We start from the raw sequence: 20948 nt of genomic DNA, 5'->3' as shown, positions 1-20948 counted from the left end.
GGGCTGGGGCACTGCTTGCAGCCACCCTGGGCACAGCACACAGGCACAGAGAGCTTCAATCACTCAGGGCTGGGAAGATGCTGAGGACTGACTGGGCTAGAATCATTTCCAGCCCTTGACACTGGAAGCCTCTGGCTGCAGGACAATGCAGCTGCAGCTCCTGCAATGATCTCCTAAAGCAGGAACAGCCCATTATGGATTCTGTAAGTACAACTCAGACTATCTCTGCTGTAAGCATGTGGACATGCTCAGGGCTTCTGCTCACTCCAGGAATATTTCCAGGACAATAATTTTTATAAAGATAAAATTTACTCAGTCATTGTTTTCAGTTTCTTACTCCTGGTGAACGGGGGGGGTTAAATAATAAACAACTTCATGTTTAAAAGTCCCTAAGGCATCTGAACTATACCTCCAGTGCTATTCATGGGCTCCCAAAAGTGCTTTCATCCACTCCCTTGCCCATGGACAGCACCAGCATCACCTTCACTGGAGCCATCAGGCTTAGTCTGACCTGTCCTTTCTCCAAGCTCCAAACAGAACCTGCCCCCAGCCAGTGCCCTGCAAACAGGCAGGTTTCTGTAGGGCCAAGGAGGGTGCACAGAGATTTGGGGTCTGTGAGTGCTGGCAGGGAGAGATCAGGAACAGGGAAATACCTCCAGGAGAAAAATCTCCAGGAAGCAGAGAGAAGATCAGGAAATGAGAGAAAACAAAACCCAGAAATGCTGTGGCAGGGAGAGATCTCCAGAGGATCCTTTCCAGTGCAGCCCCTCCCTCGGAACAAGCCCCCTCCCTCTTGTCCCCCAGCCAAGCCTCTGCCCTCAGGGCTGGGGGTCTGTTGGGGGTCAGGTTTGTTCCTTCTTTCTCTAAAGAATTTTTTCCCCAGAAGTTACCAAGGAGACCAAGTGTTGGATACTTGAGGGTACTTAACCAAAACAAAGAGGTGGACAAAGTTAGAAGGAAGAGATAATGCAGGTAAAAGACAAAGCTTGAGACAGCTGCGGGCTCTTCTTTTTTCGGCGTTCGGGGGGAGAGGGAACGGCTGTTGCTGGCTGGAAAAGTTTCAGCTTGGTGCTCTGAGGATCCTGCAGAGACACCGAAACCAAACTGCCCTATTTTTTGTGAAACAAAACCCTCAAGGATCTTGGTACTGTTTTCGTTTATTATTAATGCTGTAGTTGTTTGGTGAGGGTTTTTTTGTGTTTGTTTACTTTGTAATACATACTAATAAAAAACTGCTATTCCTATTTCCCAAATCTTTGCCTAAGAGCCTCTGATTGTAATTTATAATTAAAAAAGAAAAAAAAGAGAGTGAAGGGGGGGGGGGTTACACTCTCCATCCCAAAAGAAACTGCAGTTGTTGTTTTTATTATTACCTAGCAGATACCTGTCTTCCCAAACCAAGAGAGGGTCCAAGGCATGAAGCCCCTCCTGTGCAGGCAGAGCTGCAGCAGAGCCATGGGGCAGCTCTGCAGCCCCGGGCCCAGTTCCCTCTGCAGAGCACAGGGCTGGGAGCTGCTGCCTGGCACTGGGGGGCTCTGGGAGGGGGCACAGCTGGCCCAGGGTGACCCTGTCCCCAGTGCCCGGCTGTGGGCAATGCTGTCAGTGCAGCCAGGGAAGGAGCTCCATCTCATTTAATCCAGTGCCATCATTAGGACACTTGAAAGTCTCCCTGAGATTTCCTTCCAAGCTTCCAGCTTCCCTCCACAATGCAAACCTGCCCTGTAGCATCTTTGTGTTATCTGAAAGCCCCACGGGGAGACACACAAGTTCTGTGATGGAGAAAATGCTGTTGGGTTGGTGGAATGAGTCCCGTGTGTTCTTGGGTACAAATGTGGGGCTGAGCCCTTGAGAAGAGGATGGACATTGGGTGGACTTTGGTGGATCCATCAGCTCTCAGCAGTGTCAGGACGGTTTTTAAAGGAAACATGGGAGGGTGATCATCCTGTGTAGGGGACAGGTGAAAGCCCAGAGAATCCTAGAACAGGACAGGGTGACAGAGGTCCTCCCCTCATTCTCCATGCACCACCTTGCCTCAGAGAACTTGCTCTGTTCTCCCTGAGCGCAGCAGCAGAAATGCTGAGAGTTTCTGACATCAAAAATAGTCAAGTGGAGATGAAGAAAAGCTGTTGAAAAAACTCTAGAACATTTAAACAGACTTTACCATTCCTGGTCACTGGCAGTGGGAGTACAAGCTGACAGAGACTTCTGTACTAACAGGGTTTCAAAGTGGAACATGAGGACGGGTTCCCTGTTCCCCTCTCACGTCTGCACAGCAAGGCTGAATTATAAAAACCCTGCATGTAATTGCCCTGAACCTGAAGACCCACTCAGCCAGCACCAACCAGGGCTCCCCAGTTGGAGTTTAAGGAAAATCTGCAAGAAAATCAAAAGGCTGTCAGTGTGATACAGAAGAATGGTCTGTGGGAAAAGGCTTTGATTTTACTGAAAGAACTTTCTCCTAACCTGCCACTGATCTTTTCTCCTTGAACAGGCCCCCATGGCCAGACACAGCAAATGTCCAACAGCAGCTCCATCAGCCACTTCCTCCTGCTGGCATTGGCAGACACGCGGCAGCTGCAGCTCCTGCACTTCTGCCTCTTCCTGGGCATCTCCCTGGCTGCCCTCCTGGGCAATGGCCTCGTCATCAGCGCCGTAGCCTGCGGCCACCACCTGCACAGCCCCATGTTCTTCTTCCTGCTCAACCTGGCCCTCAGCGACCTGGGCTTCATCCTCACCACTGTCCCCAAAGCCATGCACAATTCCCTCTGGGACACCAGGACCATCTCCTATGAAGGATGTGCTGCACAGCTCTTTCTTCTTGTGTTTTTCATTTCAGCAGAGGCTTCCCTCCTGACCATCATGTGCTATGATCGCTACGTGTCCATCTGCAAACCCCTGCACTACGGGACCCTCCTGGGCAGCAGAGCTTGTGCCCACATGGCAGCAGCTGCCTGGGCCAGTGCCTTTCTCCATGCTCTGCTGCACACGGCCAATACGTTTTCCCTGTCCCTGTGCCAGGGCAATGCCCTGGGCCAGTTCTTCTGTGAAATCCCAGAGATCCTCAAGCTCTCCTGCTCCAAATCCTACCTCAGGGAATTTGGGGTTTTAGTTTTCACTACCTCATTAGGACTTGGCTGTTTTGTGTTCATTGTTTTCTCCTATGTGCAGATCTTCAGGGCCGTGCTGAGGATTGCCTCTGAGCAGGGACGGCACAAAGTCTTTTCCACCTGCCTCCCTCACCTGGCTGTGATCTCCTTGTTTGCCAGCACTGTAGCCTTTGCCCACTTGAAGCCACTTTCAGTCTCCTCCCCATCCCTGGATCTGGCATTGTCAGTTCTGTACTCGGTGGTGCCTCCAGCCCTGAACCCCGTCATCTACAGCCTGAGGAACCAGGAGCTCAAGGCTGCAGTGTGGACACTGACCACTGGACGATTTCAGAAACATTAAACTGCTGGCCAGTTTCTGCAAATCACTTGTAATAAACTTGTAATGATTGTGTCATCTTTGATAGCGTTGGTTTGATTGTCAGTGTTTTTCCTTTGTTTTAGTTTTCAGTGATGTTCGCAAAGCAATGATGTTCATTGTGTCCTTTCTTCTTTTCCTTCTCTCTAAGTTTTCTGTGGCCACAGACTGTGTCAGTGAAGAACTGGGCTCTCAGTGGCTTTTAAAGGAACTAAAGCATCTCCCAGCAGAGTTTTCACTGGAGATCCCGAGGTTTTTTCCCTTCTCTGGAGCTGCAGCAGCAATGTCTGTGTGCAGGGCTGGGGGCAGATCAGGGCAGGCACAGCAGCTGTGCCCAGGAGCAGCAGCCCTTGGTGTTGGCAGTGCTGCTCCCGTGGCCCTGCCCCGCTGCCCTCCTGGCCCTGGTGTTGCTGTAGGGCCTGAGGGCTCTCGGGAATCGGGCACAGGGCTGGGGGTGGCAGTGCTGGGGCTGCAGCAGGGACAGGCCATGGGCACCGCTGGGGCAGCGCTGACGCCTCAGGGCAGGGCCTGGGGGCTCCAGGCTCCTTGCCCAGGCTCTCTCCAGAACACGCCCAGGCCAAAGCTCAGCAGAGAAAAGTCCCGTGAGCAGCCCCAGGGTGGCTGTGGACAGGGTGGGGGCAAACAGCATCACACCATGGGCATGTCCCTTGGAGAGAAGGATCATCCTACAAGTGCTTCAGGAATTCTCTGCAGGCTCCTGCAGTCCCTGGTGCTGTTCCCTTGCCAGAGGCACCACAGGCCAGGGGGGCACATCTGGGCTGCTGTGTCTGGGTGTGGGGTTCCCTGTTCTGGGCAATGAGGAGGGGCTGCAGAGGCTCTGCAGGACTGACAGGATGGGCTTTGGGGCTGTGAGGAGAAGCTGAGGGACCTGGGCTGCTGCACCTTCGGAAGAGGAGGCCCAAAGCTCATCCTGCAACTGATCCAAGGGTGGTTTCAGAGAATCACATAATCAGCAAGGTTGGAAAAGACCTTGGAGATCATCAAGTCCAGCCTGTGCCCTGACACCACCTTGTCTCCTCTGATCCTTCTCCAGGATAAACAACCCTAGCTTTCTCAGCCACTCCTCACAGAACTTTTGATCCAGACCCCTCACCAGCCTTGTTGGCCTTCTCTGGACATGCTCCAGCCCTTCAATGTCCTTCCTAAATTGGGGGCCCAGAACTGGACACAGCATTTGAAGTGCTGCCTCACCAGTGCTGAGCACAGAGGAAGAATCAGTGCCCTGCTCCTGCTGGCCACATCATTCCTGATCCAGGCCAGGAGCCATTGGCCTTCTTGGCCACCTGGGCACACTGCTGCCTCATGTCCAGCCTGCTGTCCAGCAGTCCCCTCAGGTCTGTTTCTGCCTGGTCACTGTCCAGCCGCTCTGTCCCCAGCCTGTAGCACTGCAGGGGTTGTTGTGGCCCAAGTGCAGGACCCGGCCCTTGGTCTTGTTAAACCTCCCATTGTGGGATTTGGGCCCTGGATCCATTCTGTCCAGGGCCCTGTGCAGAGCCCTCCTACCCTCCAGCAGATCCACACTCACACCCAGCTTGGTGTCAGCTGCAAATTTGCTGATGGTGGACTCAATCCCCTCATCCAGACCATCAATGCAGATGTTGAAATCCACACTGTCTGGGTCTGATCCCTCGGCCATCCTGTGGGTGCCGTGTGATGGCACTCAAGGTGATCTGTTCCATAACCTTGCTGGGCACCGAGGTCAGGCTGACAGGCCTGGAGTTCCCCAGATCCTCCTGCCAGCCCTTCTTGGGGATGGGCTCACATTGGCACCTCCAGTCCTCTGGGACCTCCCTGGGGAGCCAGCACTGATGAGAAATGATGGAGAGCAGCTTGGGGAGCTCATCCACCTGCTCCCTCATCCCCCTAGGAGGGGTCCCATCTGGTCCCAGGGACACCTGTGAGCATCTGAGTGGCTCAGCAGGTCAGCAGCTGCTTCCTCCTGGATTACAGGGGAGCTGTTCTGCTCCCTGTGCCCATCTACCAGCTCAGGAGAACACTTGTCCTGAGGACAATCTGTCTTAATTGTTCGAAACTGAGGAAAAGAAGGGGTTAAATACCTCAGCCTTTTCCTTATCTTTAGTTGCTATATTCCCCCCACCATATCTAATAAAGAATGGATTTTGTCCTGACCTCTCCTTTTCTCCTTTTGCCATTAATGTATTTATAAGAACATTTTTATTATCTATCACCGAAGTGGCCTGGTTAAGCTCAAATTGAGCTTTCACCTCTCTAATTTTCTTTGTGCATGACCTAACAACATCTTTAAACATTTCCTGAGTTTCCTGCTCATCTGTCCAAAGGGGATGCACCGTCTTTTTCTCCCATGAGTTCCTGCAAAGGCCCCATGCCCAGCCAGGCCAGTCATTTTCCTTGCTAGCTCATATTTTGGCACAGAGGGACATGCTGTTCCTGCTCCTTCCAGATTTCTTTCTTGAAGTGTGTCTATCCTTCTTGGAATCCTTTGTTTTTAAGGGCTGTTTCTCTTAAAAATATCAGTACCTGATTTGGCACTCCCCAAATCTGCATCCTGATTAGACTGAAGTCTGCTCTCTGTCAGGCCAGTGTACAAGTTTTTTTGATGCCCCTCCTTCTTTCACAGACTATTTAAAACTCAGTAATTTCATGGTCACTTTGCCCCAAAATGCCTCTGACCACCATTTATCTCCCACCAGCCCTTTTCTGTTTTGGAACAGCAAGAGACAGAGCTTTCCTTGGCAGTGGGAAGAGAAGGAAACCTCCCCAAAGCTTGAAAGGTTCAGTCTGGAGCTGAGCAAAAAGAAAAGTCCCTCTAGGGCAGAATTTTGGTGCAGGAGGTGTCCCAGCGTGAGGCCGGGCCATGGCCTGGCTCTGTGTGCCAGGAGCCGGCAGCGCTGGGTGCAGGGAGCCCAGGGAGGGCACAGAAATGCTGGGCTGAGAAATGCTGGGGGGACAGCGAGATGGGCGTGTGCAGCCGGCCAGGGCACAGCAGCAGCACGCACAGGGGGCACAGCCTGCAGGACACATGGCCAAGGGCTGGGCAGGGCTGGCAGGGCCACAGGCACCCAGGCCTTTGTCCCCTGGGCTCTGCCAGCGCCTCTGCAGGCCCCACAGAAGGAACTTTCCTTTCAGGGGCTGCACTTTGCTCCTGCCCGGCCCCTCCCTGAGGAGGCTGGCAGGGCTTGCAGCTTTGTGCCATTTGTGCTTGCTGCCCCTCCCATCCCACTGCCCCACAAGCAGCCCCGAGCCACCCGGGAGGGACAGGCCCTGCTGTGCCAGGCCTGGGCTCAGGGCTTGGCCTTTCTGCTGCCTCCAACCAGCCCAGGCCTTGCTCAGCATTGCAGTTCCCTGCTCACAGCCTGCGGCTCCCTGCAATCCTGGCCTCAAGGATCTGCTCTCAGCAGTCCCTGGGGAGCCTTTGGCACTCCCTGCCCTCAGTGGGGCCCAGGGATGCTCCAAGGGACTTGGAGTTTTGCTTCTGCCTCCTTGAGCAGCTTCTTCAACCCTCTCTCCATGCCTAAGCGTCCTGGACTCAGCCCCAAATCCAGTGTGGGGCTCATGAAAATACAGAATACCTTCACGAGCTCTTTCTCTCTCTTCAGTTGTCTTCAAGTCTCCAGGGCTTGTGCAGCTGCTTGGAGTCAGTTTGGAGTTCTGTTGAGGGAGATTTGAAAGTGCATCTCATGATTTTGTTTTCTTGGTTCTTTGTTTTTTTTTTTTTTTTTTTTTTGTTTTTTTTTTTTTTTTTTTTAAATCAAGGGCACATTTTTAATATTTCAGTTCATTGAAGCAGTGACAGAAGGATTCCCCAAGTGATCTTAATTTGAATGTCTCCTTAGGAGGTCTGGGCATGGTGAAGAATGAGCCCCTTGCAGGCTGACCTTGTTTGGACAACCTGCTCCTCACCCCAACCTCACCATATCTAACCTCACCCACCAAGGACTGACATCACAAAACATAAAAAAATTATGTTTTTTAAAAAATAAAATGTAATTATTTTTAAAATATAATGATATTTTCCAGATTTATAATGTTATTACTGTTCTTTACATACCTAATTTTAGATTTATATTGAAAAAGGTATACATTTTTAGCAACTAAAAAAATATTGGTCATTTGTTCTAAGTAACACAATTCCCTTCATTAATTCATTGACCTCTATTGTCTATTGATTTGTCCGTTCTTATGCTAATTAGTCCTGGTTTTAGTCCTTTTGTAATTGTGTTCATCATTTTCTCAGAGAGGGTAAAAGGGGCTACTTTGGGGTCCACGGAGACGTTTCTGGGGCACATTTGGGGATGTTTTGGAGCTGGGGAAGGAATTTCTAGAGAACTTAAGGGTCTGGAGGACACTTGGGGGAGCCGCGTGGGCCCTTGGCGGGGCACTAAAGGATTCTGTCGGATAATTCGGGGTCCGGGCGGGCACTTGCGGGCCCTGAGGGGACTCTCTGGGGCGCGGGGGATGATGGGAGTTGTAGGCGCGGGTAGAACACGGTGTAACGGGGCCGCGGAGCATCACGGGAGTTCGAGGCGCGGCTCCAATGGCTGTCGGGGGGCGCGGGGCATGACGGGAGATGGAGTCACGGCTGGAATAGGGCTCTGTGTGCGCCGCGGAGCATGCTGGGAGCTGTAGTCCCGGAAGTGCATAAAGCCGAGCTGTGGCGGGTCCGGGAAGGCGCTTGGCGGACACTTCTGCGTCCGAGTCGCGACTTGAGGCCCTCGGGGGGAACGTGTACGGTTCGGGAGCACTTGGGGGGAGCTTGGGGAGCTGTAACCGGGCTCTTGAGGCCACGGGGCATGGCAGGAATTTTAGGCGCATATCCGTGTTATGAGGGGCTCCGAGGCCAGGGGGGATGATTGGAGATGAATTCCCTGAAGTCGCTCCAACGGGAATCGGTGGGGTTGGAGCATTCAGGGTATCCAGGGATGCTTTTGGTGGGGGGTGTGTGTGCTAAATGGACGCTGAGGGAACAGTTAGGGATCCTGGAGGGTCTGGGGGACAATTGTTCACTTCAACGTGTTTATTTCCTCGTGAAACATACGTATTGTATTTAAAACTTAATATTCCATAGGTGTAGGTTCCATAGGCATAGATATCAATAGGTCTAAGTTCAAAAGCAAATGTTCCATGTAACAGAATGATGTTCTCTACTGTTAAAAGCAAAATTAACCGAAACAAACAAAAAATAGAGTGTTAACAATTGATGAGAAAGGAACAGAAAAGTTTGTTATGCCACTGTAAACTTTGACTCTGAGTCTACATTTCAAATAACAAAGGTGACCCATCTGAAGGAGGATTTCTCCTCAGGATAAATGTCTTTCTAAAAGTTTTCTTTGTTGCAAGGAGCTGCCTCTGTGGCAGGAGCCTGGCCCAGCTCAGCAGCACAGACACAGCACAAGGACTTTAATGACTCTCCCGTGGATTTGGTGTTTACATTCAACTCTGTCCCTGAGAGAGTGTTCAAAAAACTTGTCAAGTACTCAGTTAAATTGAAACACTGAAGTTTCTTGAAGTTTTAATGGGACCCACAGAGAGACCAAATGGAGAAAGTGTCCCCAGGTTCCATCACTGCAGGCAGTGATGACAGGTGGGGACAAACAAGGCAAAGGTGTCTCTGATGCTGAGCAAACCTGCATGTGTTTCAGGAATGACAGGGGCCAAGGCCCAAGCCCATCCTGCCTGTCCTCACTCACCTGGGACCTGCTTTGCTCAGAGAGCTGCCTGCACTCAGGCAAAAAGGGCTTTTCTATTTTTGAAGCAATGTAAAACTCGTAATTTTCCCCACTGAAAACAGACACACTCCTCAAGTGTGTGCCAGCCCAAGGGGCCACCAAAACCACTCCAGCCCTGCCCTGGGCCGGCTGTGAGGGTGGATCAGCATCCCAACCTGCCCTGGGCCACTGCAAGGGGCTGTGGCCATGGACACTGCACTGACCCCACTGCTGGGTTTGGGAGCCACAGCAACCAGGAGCAGTTCAAATGTCCTTGGAAACACTGGGGAGGACTGAGACATACTGGGGGACACTGGGAACACTTTGGGAGACACTGGGACATATTTTGAGTGATACTGGGGGATACTGGGACAAACTGGGGACAATGGCAACACTGTGGGGAAGACTGGGGGATACTGGGGCGTTCCATGAAAGATATGGGGGGGAAATTGGAAGGGAATGGGAATGAACTCAGGTGTATTGGGAGGGACTGGGCTGTACTGGTGATGAAATGGGCTGTAAAGGGGGGGACTGAAGGGGCACTGAGGTACAACTGGGCTGTACTGGGAAGAACTAGAGGGGTTGAATCGGCTGTTCCCGCCTCCGCAAACTCCCATTTGCCGAGGCTCCCGCCCGTCACCGCCAGCACCCAATCAGTGCCAGGAAACCGGGGCCTCGGGGCGGTGCCTGGTGTCGGTGCCACGTGTCGGTTTTGCCTTCAACTCCCGTCATGCACCGCGGCCCAATTGAGCCCCATTGCAGCCCGGACTACAATGCCCGTCATGCCCCGCGCTCCACAGAACCCCGCCCCCGTATCCCCCCTCCCCCCCCATGTGTCCCCTACGTTTCCCCCAGACCCTCCAGGATCCCTAAGTGCCCCCTCAGTATTTATTTGGAACCCCCCAAAATCGTCCCTGACTCCCCTGAATGCTCCCAACCCCAGGGATGCCCGTTAGAGCCACTTCTGGGAATTCATCTCCGATCATCCCCCGTGCTCTCAGAGCTCTGCCCAACACAGTCTCGCGCCGAAAATTCCTGCTGTGCCCCGTGTCCTAAAGCGCCCGGTTCGAGCTCCCCAAGTTCCCCCCAATTTCCCCCAGAAATGTCTCCGTGGACCCCAAAGTGGCCCCTTTTACCCTGTCTGAGAAAACGATAAAGAAGATGACAAAAGGAGTAAAAGTAGGACTAATTAGCATAAAGAGGGAGGAATCAATAGCCAGATGTTGTCAATGAATTAATGAAGGGACTTGTGTTACTTAGAACCAATGACCAATAATTTTTTGCGTTGCTAAAATTGTATCAATTTTTTAAAATACATGTAAAACGTAGGTTAAAACATATATAATAACATTTTATATATTTATAAGTATTAATATAATTTCCTTATATTTTTTTAAAAAAAGAAAAATTCATAATTTACAAAAATTATTTCAGATGTCAGTCCTTGGTGGGTGATTTCAGACACGGTGAGGTTGGGGTGAGGAGCAGGTTGTCCAAACAGGGTCAGCCTGCAAGGGGCTCATTCTCCATGCCCAGACCTCCTAAGGAGACACTCAGCATTAAGATCACTTGGGGAATGTTTCTTTCACCTCTTCAATGGACTGAAAAATAAAAAAAAAATGCAGCCTTGATTAGAAAAACAAATCAGGAGATGCACTTTGAAATCTTCCTCCATAAGAGAACTCCAAACTGGCTCCAAGCAGCTGCACAAGCCCTGGAGACGAAGACAAGTGAAGGAAGAAAAGGAGGTCGTGACTGCTTTCTGGATTTGAATCAGCCCCATGCTGGATTTGGGGCTGAGTCCAGAAGCTCCAGGCACTGAGAGAAGGTTGAAGAAGCTGCTCAAGGAGGCAGAAGCAAAACTCCAAGTCCCTTGGAGCATCCCTGGGCCCCACTGAGGGCAGGGAGTGCCAAAGGCTCCCCAGGGACTGCTGAGAGCAGATCCTTGAGGCCAGGATTGCAGGGAGCCGCAGGCTGTGAGCAGGGAACTGCAATGCTGAGCAAGGCCTGGGCTGGTTGGAGGCAGCAGAAAGGCCAAGCCCTGAGCCCAGGCCTGGCACAGCAGGGCCTGTCCCTCCCGGGTGGCTCGGGGCTGCTTGTGGGGCAGTGGGATGGGAGGGGCAGCAAGGACAAATGGCACAAAGCTGTGTGACACTCCCGATCCTCATGGCACTGCGGGCCAGTGTGACACAGCAGGGCCTCATGGAAACAAGAGGCCGTAATGAGCCTGCGGGGCTGTAACACCCCAGAACACTGAAATAATGGGGGTACCCGAAGGTTCTCTTACTCGAGTTTGGTGCACAAGGAGAAATGCCAACCAGATAGTCTCAGGATGAACAGATGCACAGAATATTCTTATTTGCAAGGAACAGTCAAGAATCATAAGTCCAATTCTGAAGTTATTGGCCCCTAGAGGGATGGAACCCTAAACCTCGGTGATATTAGCACCATATTTTAACCAACTGAGCTAAGAGGTCAAAGCAACACACAGCTCTACTGGCAAAATATAGAAAATCAAGGAACTTGGAAAACCATTTAATGGTTTTTTTGTGGAGCAGGCCCAGCTGAGACACCCTGAGAGGAGCCCAGCGCTCCTTGCCCCTCTCCGCACACACGTGAGCCTTGTCTGCTGTCGGGATGACCCCGGCTGTGTCAGGGGGTGCTGCTACGTGGACATGAGACAGCCGGTCCTGTCCTGCTGGGTGCCAGCAGTGCCTCGCAGCAGTCCTGCATCCCCATCAGGATGCCGGCCAAGAGAGGTCCAGGAAGCTGAGGGAGCCGATTTGAAGCTTGCGCGGGTGCCTACAGGTCAAGGCCAAGGGCATTCCCTCAGGATAGAGCAGTCCTGAGAGGTCTCTAGAATTCAAAGAAATCAGCAGACAAATGCATTGTCCACCAAAAGCTCTTTGATTGGCAGGAGGTTAGGGCTCTGCACCCCACCACAAGGCTTCTTTGCCACGTCCAGATTTCAGTGGCTTTCTGTAGGAATTCTATCAAAAATACCTTCCGTCTTTAGACTGCTGAGGTGATTCCATAGGCAGGGGCTTAGAAAGAAACACATTGCGCCAGAATCCTAGACTTGAAGCTAATGTCCACCTGCTGGCCAGGAGGAGTCTCAGCGCACCAAAGCAGCTCATCTTCCTCACCCCTTCCCTGCACAGGGCTGATTCTGTAGCCACCCTTAGGTCTTCCCCAAGGCTATGTCTAAAGCTTTTTGTCAAGTCACTCTCTTGCCAAGTTAGGCTTCCAGGTTTTTCTTATGTTAACTGGTGCTAAGTACTTCTGGATATCTGTGCTAAGTACTCTTTCCTTCTGTCAATTGCCTGTGCTTCCTTACATCAAACAAAGGCCTTGTTTCATTCCTAAATGTGCCTGATGCTGGCCCAAGTCTTTTGGCACTGCTTGCTTTCCTGTGGCATGCTCTACCTCCCCTGAGAGTAAAGAGGGAGCTGGAGAAGGAGCTTGCCAGGCTGCTCTCCATCCTTTACCAGCAGTCCTGCTTAAGCGGACAAGTCCGAGCTGAGCACAAATGGAACAGCCGAGCACGGGAAGGGTGGGTGGGAAGGATGATCCAGGAACCGTAGGCCTGGCAGCCTGAGCTTGCTGCCGGGGAAGGCCTTGGAGCACATCCTCCTGAGTGCCATCCCACGGCACGTGCAGGGAACCAAGGGGTGGGAAAGCTCTGCGGAGGGATGGGGACAGCTGCGGGTCTTGGCAGGGCGTTGAGCTGGGGTTGGTGTTGCTGGGCGTGTTGGGGAAGGAGTCGCCTGGAAGAGGAGAGGTCTAGGCTGGAACTGGAGTCACTTTGAAGGCACCACCTGTGGTATGGCACAGCTTTGGTTATGGAGGACAGAAGGAATAGCTGGGACTTTTTCTCTTAGTCATCCTGCTTCTCCTGCAGAGAAGAGGAGGGGAGAGTTGTGCCTTCTTGGCCACTTAGATATCTGTAGCAGGGGCAGGATTAGGCCTTTTGCAATCTACTCCTTTGTTTGGGCTGCTTTTGTAACACTGAGTGGACTTTCATTCGTGAAGAGCTTTTATTCCTTAAGAGAATTAGGCTCTTAACATGCCTTCCTAGAAAAATGTTTGAAACCAAAGCAAGGCCTTTATTTTGCCTCTGTGTGGTCTTCTGCTTTGTAAAGTGACATTCAGTGGATGACCTTAAGGCAAATGTGTTGCTGCTTTGAGGTGGGAAGGAAACTTCCAAATCTATCAGGTTCTCAGGCCATTGCTATTAATTTAGGAAGTTTGCAACTTTTTGGAACTACTTGAGTTGAGTAATGGGAAGAAAAGCTTTCCTGAATTGAAGATTCTTAAATGCCAGATCCTTCTCTGCCTTTGCTGCCAGGGTGATTTTGTGCTTCAGTAAATGGCTCCAAGTAGAAAACAATTTCAGCATGGAGTAACAGCTTCTGACAGAGCGCAACAGTTGCCAGCACTTGCTCCAGGTGCTCCTGCCCACATGCCCTGTAGGAAGGAGCACGGCCTCCAGCGCACATTGGCTTTGGCTGCCCTGTGGCAGAGAAGCGCCCCGGGGCACAGGTCTCTGGGGCAGGAGATGACACCAGCACTGCCAGGGCTCGGGGGGCAGCAGCTCTGCTTGGGCGGGGGCTCTGTCACACCTGCCGGTTTCAGCGCTCCCTTGGCCCCAGGGCTCAGAGCAGCATCCGTGCCCTGGCCCACATGTTCCTCGTCTGCGTCACACCCGCGGGTTTAGGACGGCCAGCGGATGGGGACGTGTCCCAGGGAGGCCGTGCCTGCTTCTGTGCTAGGCCCCGTGCCCTTCCCGCTGCGGCCGCGTCGGCAGCCCTGGGGGCTCCTTCTGCTGCCCTGGGCCCGCAGAGCCGGACAGCGTTTGCCCACGGTTTGAGCCGCTCCGAAAGATGCTGTCTCAGGGCTGTCTTCGACACTTGGGGTGAGGGATTCCTTCCAACCTGGGCCACCTTGGCTGGGCTGGGGGTGGCCCCAGGGCAGGTTGCAGTGTGTGCATTGGCCCTTTGTGACACGGTGCAGCAGCGGGGTCACCATGGCATGGAATGGGACAGGGTGTCAAAGGACCCTTTGTGACCCGTGGCGACATAGGTGCTGGCGGTGACTCAGCCAGGCCACAGTGCTCGGAGCAGGCGACGGGACAGGACGGGATAGAGCGGTGTCGTGAGGAGCCCCCCCAAGGCACACTCATTCCCGTCTGATCCGGAGCTTTTCCGAGGTGGTATTCCTAGAGGTGACCTCGAGGCCAGACCACAGGACTTGGTGACCTGTGGCCTACCCGAGGCTTCTCTTTTGCACGTACCATCGAGGACTTTTTGACTCGGAGCTCTTCTGAGCCATCTCTTTAGAAGGCACCCTAAACACCACACTCTGGCATGGCGGGCAGATTTCTTGGCCTCTTCAAAGTCTTCAGGGGGGAAAGAAAGCAAGCCCGTGGAGCACAACGGCCTGAAGAGCCAGAGCAGCTCCAGCCAGTGCAGGACGGTGAGTGGCAGAACTGGGCCACAGGGCTGATGGCTGCAGCCAGCTTGGCTCCGTCCTCTCCCACCTGTTGTGGACATGCCCAAGGACAGGACGGAAGAGGGGCTGGGGCTGAACCTGGCAGCACCCATGCTCCATCCCCTGGGGCATCCCGGGGCAGTCCCAGCCCGGGGAGGACAGGGCTGGGCTGTGTTCTCCGGCCTCTCCCACAGCCCCTCAGCTCTGCCTGCTCTCGCTCTTTGCCAGATGCAGCCACGGACGGCACACAAGAGCACAGGCCTGCCAGTGGCCGCTTCCGCAGGACACTGAAGGTACCTGCAGCCCTCCCCACCTGGGCTGGGCCTGCTGTCACTGCTCGGCCGAGCACCGCGCTTGGAGCGCTCCACGGAACATCCCTGGCTTTGTTCCCCTGCAGATGTTCCCGAAATTCCTGCGCATTCGGCGTAGGAACACCAGCAGCACTGCAACTGCAGGTACAGCCAAGCTAAACTCCAGGCTGACCAGCTGCCAGGAAGAGCCTGATGTCAGCACAAATTTGACTGCACGCTCAGAAAATTTTGTCACTGCAGTGAATGATCTCCGGGCGAAGGCTGTCGTCATGGAAATGACCGAGGGCAGGAGCATCACAGACACTGCCACCAGAATGACTCAAGGCCTCCCAAATACTGACAGCACCCCCACTCCCACCATGACTCATGCTCCCACCGTGCATTTTTTCGAGGAGCGTTCTGTTTCTCCTCAGCAGCGGGTAAGCAGCCTGGGGCCAGGGCTGGAGGCCTCCCAGGATTGTGTGTCCCCTCAAGCCGCTGGGTCCTCTCAGCCTCTGAAGCCATTAGAGTACTGTGGGAAGGGAAGCTGGAGAAGTTGCTCCCTTAGACAGTGCTCCAAGTCTTCCCCATGCCTCCTCCAGGTACCAGCCATTGTTAGGAATGTTCACCAGAGACTAGCATCCCATGTCACTGTGGATGCCGGGATGCAAACTGACATTGTGAGGCTGGCTGACGAACACCCAGCGGACGTGGTGCTGACCCTCCTGCGCTGTGCCCCAACATGTGACAGGTATGGGCTCACCTGCCTTGAGAGCTCAGGGCTCACCGGCCTTTAGGGCCGTGGCCCTGCACGGCCTGTGCAATGGGCTCTGCCAGACAGGCAGACAGGTCCAGGACCCTCGGGCCCCTCTGTTTCCCAAGCCTGCTGCCATGCTCCCTCCCTGCCCTTCAGGGCACCGGGGCTCTGTCCCCTGGCCCCCAGACCCGCACAGGGCATGGTAGTGTGGCTGAGATGTCCCTCTGACAAAGAGCTCTGATCCCACAGAGCTGCTGCCATGATGTGGAGAACCATAGGCTCATCGAGTTCCACGGTGGAGAAGGTGCTGCCAACACTCCTCAGTGTGATGGAGGACTGGCCTCTGTCTCGCATGTTCACCTCTGATGGGGACAACGAGGACGTCTTTGCTCTGGCTGTGAGTTCCTGGGCATTTGCTCACCCCCAGGTCGCCTCTCCAGCAGCTCTCCATCCTCTCCCTGCCTCAGGCCCTGGGCTGAAACCTGGGCCAAGGGCAGGCTCAGGGGGCACCAGGCCTGCTGCTCCCCCTGCGTCTCCCCTGGGGCCCTGCCACATGGACACCTCAGCACTGAGCGCTCTCTTCGGCAACTTCTTTTGCAGGCAACTCTGGTGGTGTGGGTGATTGTCCAGGTGCCTGAGTGCCATGAGGCACTGATCCTTTATTCCTCCCGCCTCTTTGTGGCTCTGCTTTTCCATGTTGTCATCACCACGCAGCAGATGCCACCACAGGAAATCGATCGCTTCTGGAGAGCATGCCGAGAGGAACACCGCCTTCCCAGCGACCCCAACAGGTCTCCGCCCTCCTGTCCTTCCCATGTCCTTGTGGCCAGTCCCAGTGCTCCCAGTGTGACCCGGGCTTTGCTCTGCACACAGGTTTACAGTGCAGGCCATGAAGTCCCTGCTCTGCCGGCTGGAGTGTGACAAGGAGGTGATCGCTGTGGAGTCCAAGCATGGCTGGGACACGCTGCCCTGTGCTGACACCCAGCACTATGCTATGGCTCTGCTGGCCAGGTGAGACCCCCTTCTCCCTGCTGTCCCTGGAATTATTGCCCTGTGCCCGGGCTGCCCCACAGTCCCTGTGGTCGTGGGCCAGAGGGCCTTGTCACTTTAGGGATGGCCGAGCAGACTGGAAAAGGCTGGGAGAGGAGGGTGCACAGGAGTGGCCGCCCCCCAAAGTACCCACGTCCCCTGCAGGGATGCTGGGGAAAGACTGCCCCTCTATGAGTCAGTTCTGAGAAAAGTGTGCCCCCCCACCTCAGGCTCTTTGTTCCTTTTTGCCCCTGACAGGGAGATGCGCCATGTCTCAATCCCTTTGTCTTCCTGCGTCGCAACCCACTTGCTCCGGCTGCTCAGCACTGAGAAGCCAGGCTGTGATCTGCCTCTCCTGGCATTCCTTGTGGAGGTGAGCCTGAAGGCCAGCGCGGCCTCGCTGAGCTGCCTCCCAGCTCTCTGCCCTCTCGTAGCCGCATCCCTGGCCTGGGATGGCACCAGGGCCCTGTGCTGCTGCCTGGGGCTGGCCCTGTGCACTTCTGGGCTCCTACCAGCTGGGCCCTGTGCCACTGCCCTCTGCCTTTCAGGTCCTGGAGTGCCTGGACTTGACTAAATGTGGTGGCTGGGTCCTGATAGTCGTGTCGAGTTACCTGCGGATCGAGTGCAGGCAGATGTGTCGCCTGGCGCTCAGAGGCCTCCTGGTGCTCAGCAAGGATCCCCTGATGGTGAGAAGGGGACAGCAGCTGAAGCTGCACTGGGGAGAGCAGCCCCATGGGCTGGCTGGGCTTCAGGAGCTGAGGCAGCTGCTCCCAGCTCTCCTGCCTCAGCTGCCCGAGTGCTTTGGGACGGGCCTTTGGTCTCTGGGCCCTGCGGCAGCAGGCTGGGCTTGCAGTGCCAGGGCGCTGTCGCTGGTGCAGCTGCTGACGGCTTCACAGCGCAGCCTTGTGTTCCACACAGGCCAGAAAAATGTGCTGTCTGTCTCAAAGCTTTGTGGATCTGCTGGGCGATGAAGATGGAGTGGTGGTTGCCCTGACCCTCCGTGTGCTTACTGATATGCTGAAGAATGAAGACATCCTGATATCCAGCACCACCGCCCCAAAGCTGGCTGAGGCACTCCTGGCGCTCTTTAACAATGTAAGGTTCTGCAACTCAAGCCACAGGCATTGGGTGCTGCCCAGAAACTTTGCGCTGTCTGCATTTTCAGGCCTTTGCCTAGGTGGGCCTGGAGTAATTGGTGTAATCGGTGCTTAGGTTTTTTCCTTTCCTCTAGGAAAATAGCTTCATGCAACTGCTCTCCATTGACCTCTTCCGTAAGGTGATGGAGGTGGTAGTGGATGAGGGAAAAGAACCCCTGAAGACAATTGTCAACAAGAGCCTGCACCTCCTTTTAATCTACTGCCGTGATGAGAACCGGCGTGTGGCAAATGTGAGGTTTTGGGCATCCCTGGGAGGGGGCTCAGCCACCTCCTGCCCTGGTGCCACGCAGGCTGCGTCCTCCTCCAGGCCTTGGCACAGGGATGCGGGTCCTTGTGCCCTGGGCTGTGGTGCCATCTCTGCATCTCTGCTGCTCTTCAGGCCTCTCGGGAAACCCTGCATTGTGCGGCCAAGTTCCTGGAGTGGAGGGATCTGGAGGAGCTACCGACCAAGGAAGATCTGTTGAATATCGATGAGTGTAAGGTAAGGATGGCTTGGAGAAGTGCCAGCCTCAGCCTGGAGAAGATCCGTGGCCGCGGGGCTGGCAGCCGTGGCCCCTGCCCAGCGCTGCACCCAGGGGCTCCGGCCTGCGCCCCACACGCCGCTCCCTTCCCTGGGCCCCGCGGGCTCTTCTCCAGGCTCCTGCGGCCCCGAGCCGGGTGCCCGTGGAGTCCCGGCCCAGCGGGGCTGCGGGGCGGGGCGGCAGCGCCGCTCCCCGGGCAGCAGCCGGCCCTCTGCCCCCTCCAGAGCCCGGCACCAGCGGCTGCTGGCCGGGCCTCAGGGCCGTGCGGGCAGGGGAGGCCGGGGCTGGGCGCGGCCAGAGCCCGGCCCAGGGGCTGAGCCCGCGCCAACCCTTCCCTCGTGCCGCTCTCTCCAGCTGGCAGACGACAGGAGCCGAGCGGCCGAGCACCTGCAGAACCCACAGGAGTCCCTGCGAGAGGCGGCCATGGGGTTTATCGGTGAGCCACGAGCCCGGGGTCCCTCCCCGGCCCGCCGCAGCTCGGCCCCGGCCCCGGCTGCTGCCCCGGCTGCAGCGGCATCCGGGCCCGGCGCCGTGGAGCCCCGCCTGCCCTCGGGGCTGCTGCCGCCCTCTGGCAGCCGTGCCCTGGGGCGGCAGCAGGCGGCAAGGGCCCGGGCTGAGCCCTGCCGGGGCAGGAGGCCGTGTGGCCACAGGGCTGGCAGCGGCGCTGGCAGGGAGCCGTGCCGCTGGGGCCGTGACACGCTCTGTCTTCACAGGCATGGCCGTGCGGTTGATGAGGATGTAGCAGGGAGAGCTCCAGCTCATCGCCAGGGGTGAGTGAGGGCAGCGGGTTGTCAGCGGCTCTCTCTGGCAGGGGAAGCTGCACTGCCTGGGCCGAGAGCTGCAGTCCCCGGCTGTGGAGGGCTTTGCTCCTTGTGTGGATGAGGGCTGGAGAGGGCACAACACACAGAGATTTCAGGGGCACGTGGGGGATTCGTGGCAAGCACCTTCTGGCTGATCCCAATGTCTCCTGCTTCCTTCTGGGTGGGATGGCCCTGGCAGGAAGATCTCCTAGGGTTCCCACAGATCCCGGCTCTGACCATGGCTCTGTTCTTCTCTCTTCCAGCCCTTCAAACCCAGAGGCATGACAGCAGCCCGTCATGCACTAAGCTGGAAAATGAAGCCCGGTTTCCCCAAAAAGCTCAACAACTGGGGCCGTCTTCTGAAACCAGTGAACCAGTGTCCCAAGAACACACCGGGAGACACTGAAGAGGACACCATCTCTCAGTGCTGCTGGAGCTCCACGCACAGCTGAGGCTGAGCACAATTCCCATGGCTTCAGACCTTTCCCTGTTTGTAGTTAGCTCCCTCCCTCCAGCCCTCAGACCCTGCCCATGCCCTTTTTTTCCCTCCACTCTCCAACCCTTTTGACAGCTCCTTCCCTCCCAGCCCTCAAACCCTGCCCATCCCCCCTTATTCCCTCCCAGCTCATACCTTTGCTTCGACTTTCATTAATAAACACTTTGGCTTCTTCACTTTACCTGCGTCTCTGTGGAGCTGAAGCGGCGTAAAAACCTGAGCCCTGGCACACACAGGCCCCTGCTGCCGTCCTCTTGCGCGCTGTCTTTTGTGCAGAGACACAGAGGAGCGAGGCCGCGTCAGGCTGGAAAGGTGCCTGTGCTGAAGGTCCAGTTCCACAACACTGTGGAGTTTAAGGTCCAACTGAGCAGCCTGAAGCTCCTGGATTTAGGAAGAGCCAACCTGAGTATGCTCTGAACCCAGCTGTGAGGGATTCCATGGCAAGCATCTACAGAGGGCAAAGGAGCTTGGAATGCTGAAAGCTTTCAAGAATAGCTTCCTGAAAGCACAGCAGTGCTCCACCCTTGCACAGGGTCAGGGAGAGGGCAGAAGCAGAGACCATCAGGCCTTAACAGGGAGCTTTGGGTGTGCCTAAGGGCAAGTGAAGCAGCAGCAGCATGGTGGCTGAGACTCGGACGCGTGACCGAGGCAATGGCCCAAGCGCCGTCAGGCAGTGCCGGGATCCCGGCTGTGGTTCTGGTCCCCAGAGCTGAGGAATCGCAGCCCCTGCCTCAGAGCCTGTCAGAAAGCCAAGCAAGTGAGAGCAGAGGGAGGGCAGCCTTCCAGTCTCTCCTGGGCATGGCCACAAAGCAGCCCCTGCTTCTCCTTCCTCTGCCTGTGTTTGGGGTGTGCTGATGGCAGCGCCAGCCAGGCTGTGCTCTGTGTTCCAAAGGCTGTGGAGAGCGGGCATGAAAAGTGCTGTGTGCACAGTGGAGAGTCCTGGAAGGTGCTGGCAGGAGCGTCCTGCGGGAATAGGGCTCTGGTCTCTGGCCGGGAAGAGCCTGGTTTTGCTGCTGTGAGCGCAGGCAGGCGTCGAGGCAGGTGAAGAGGCAGCGGGCAGCTTGTGTTTGTAGAGGGTCTGGGGCTGCATGTGCGAACCTCCACCTGGAATCACACTGGGGGAAATCCCAGCTAGAGCTGGAGCGCCTGTCCAGAAAGGACCAGAAGGAACTCAGCCTTGCCAGGGTTTCTTAAGAGTGTGTTGGTGTTCCCCAGGAAAGGTACACATTTGGGGAAAC

At 55.2% G+C, this 20948-nt stretch overlaps 1 protein-coding gene across 1 annotated transcript; it reads left to right on the top strand.

Annotated features, from left to right (window-relative positions):
- Positions 1-194: 194 nt before the first annotated feature.
- LOC136303501 (olfactory receptor 14J1-like) lies at positions 195-3447 on the top strand. The gene is made up of 2 exons (XM_066207161.1): positions 195-203; positions 2506-3447. Exons 1-2 carry the CDS (start codon positions 195-197, stop codon positions 3445-3447), a joined length of 951 nt encoding a protein of 316 aa, XP_066063258.1.
- Positions 3448-20948: the final 17501 nt, after the last annotated feature.

The sequence above is a fragment of the Chamaea fasciata genome, unplaced genomic scaffold, assembly GCF_029207755.1.
Source record: "Chamaea fasciata isolate MVZ Bird 193981 ecotype frontalis unplaced genomic scaffold, bChaFas1.0.hap1 SCAF_35, whole genome shotgun sequence".
NCBI classification, from domain to species: Eukaryota; Metazoa; Chordata; class Aves; order Passeriformes; family Sylviidae; genus Chamaea; species Chamaea fasciata.
Note: the sequence above shows the minus strand (reverse complement) of the source record. Positions and strands in the feature narration are given on the sequence as shown.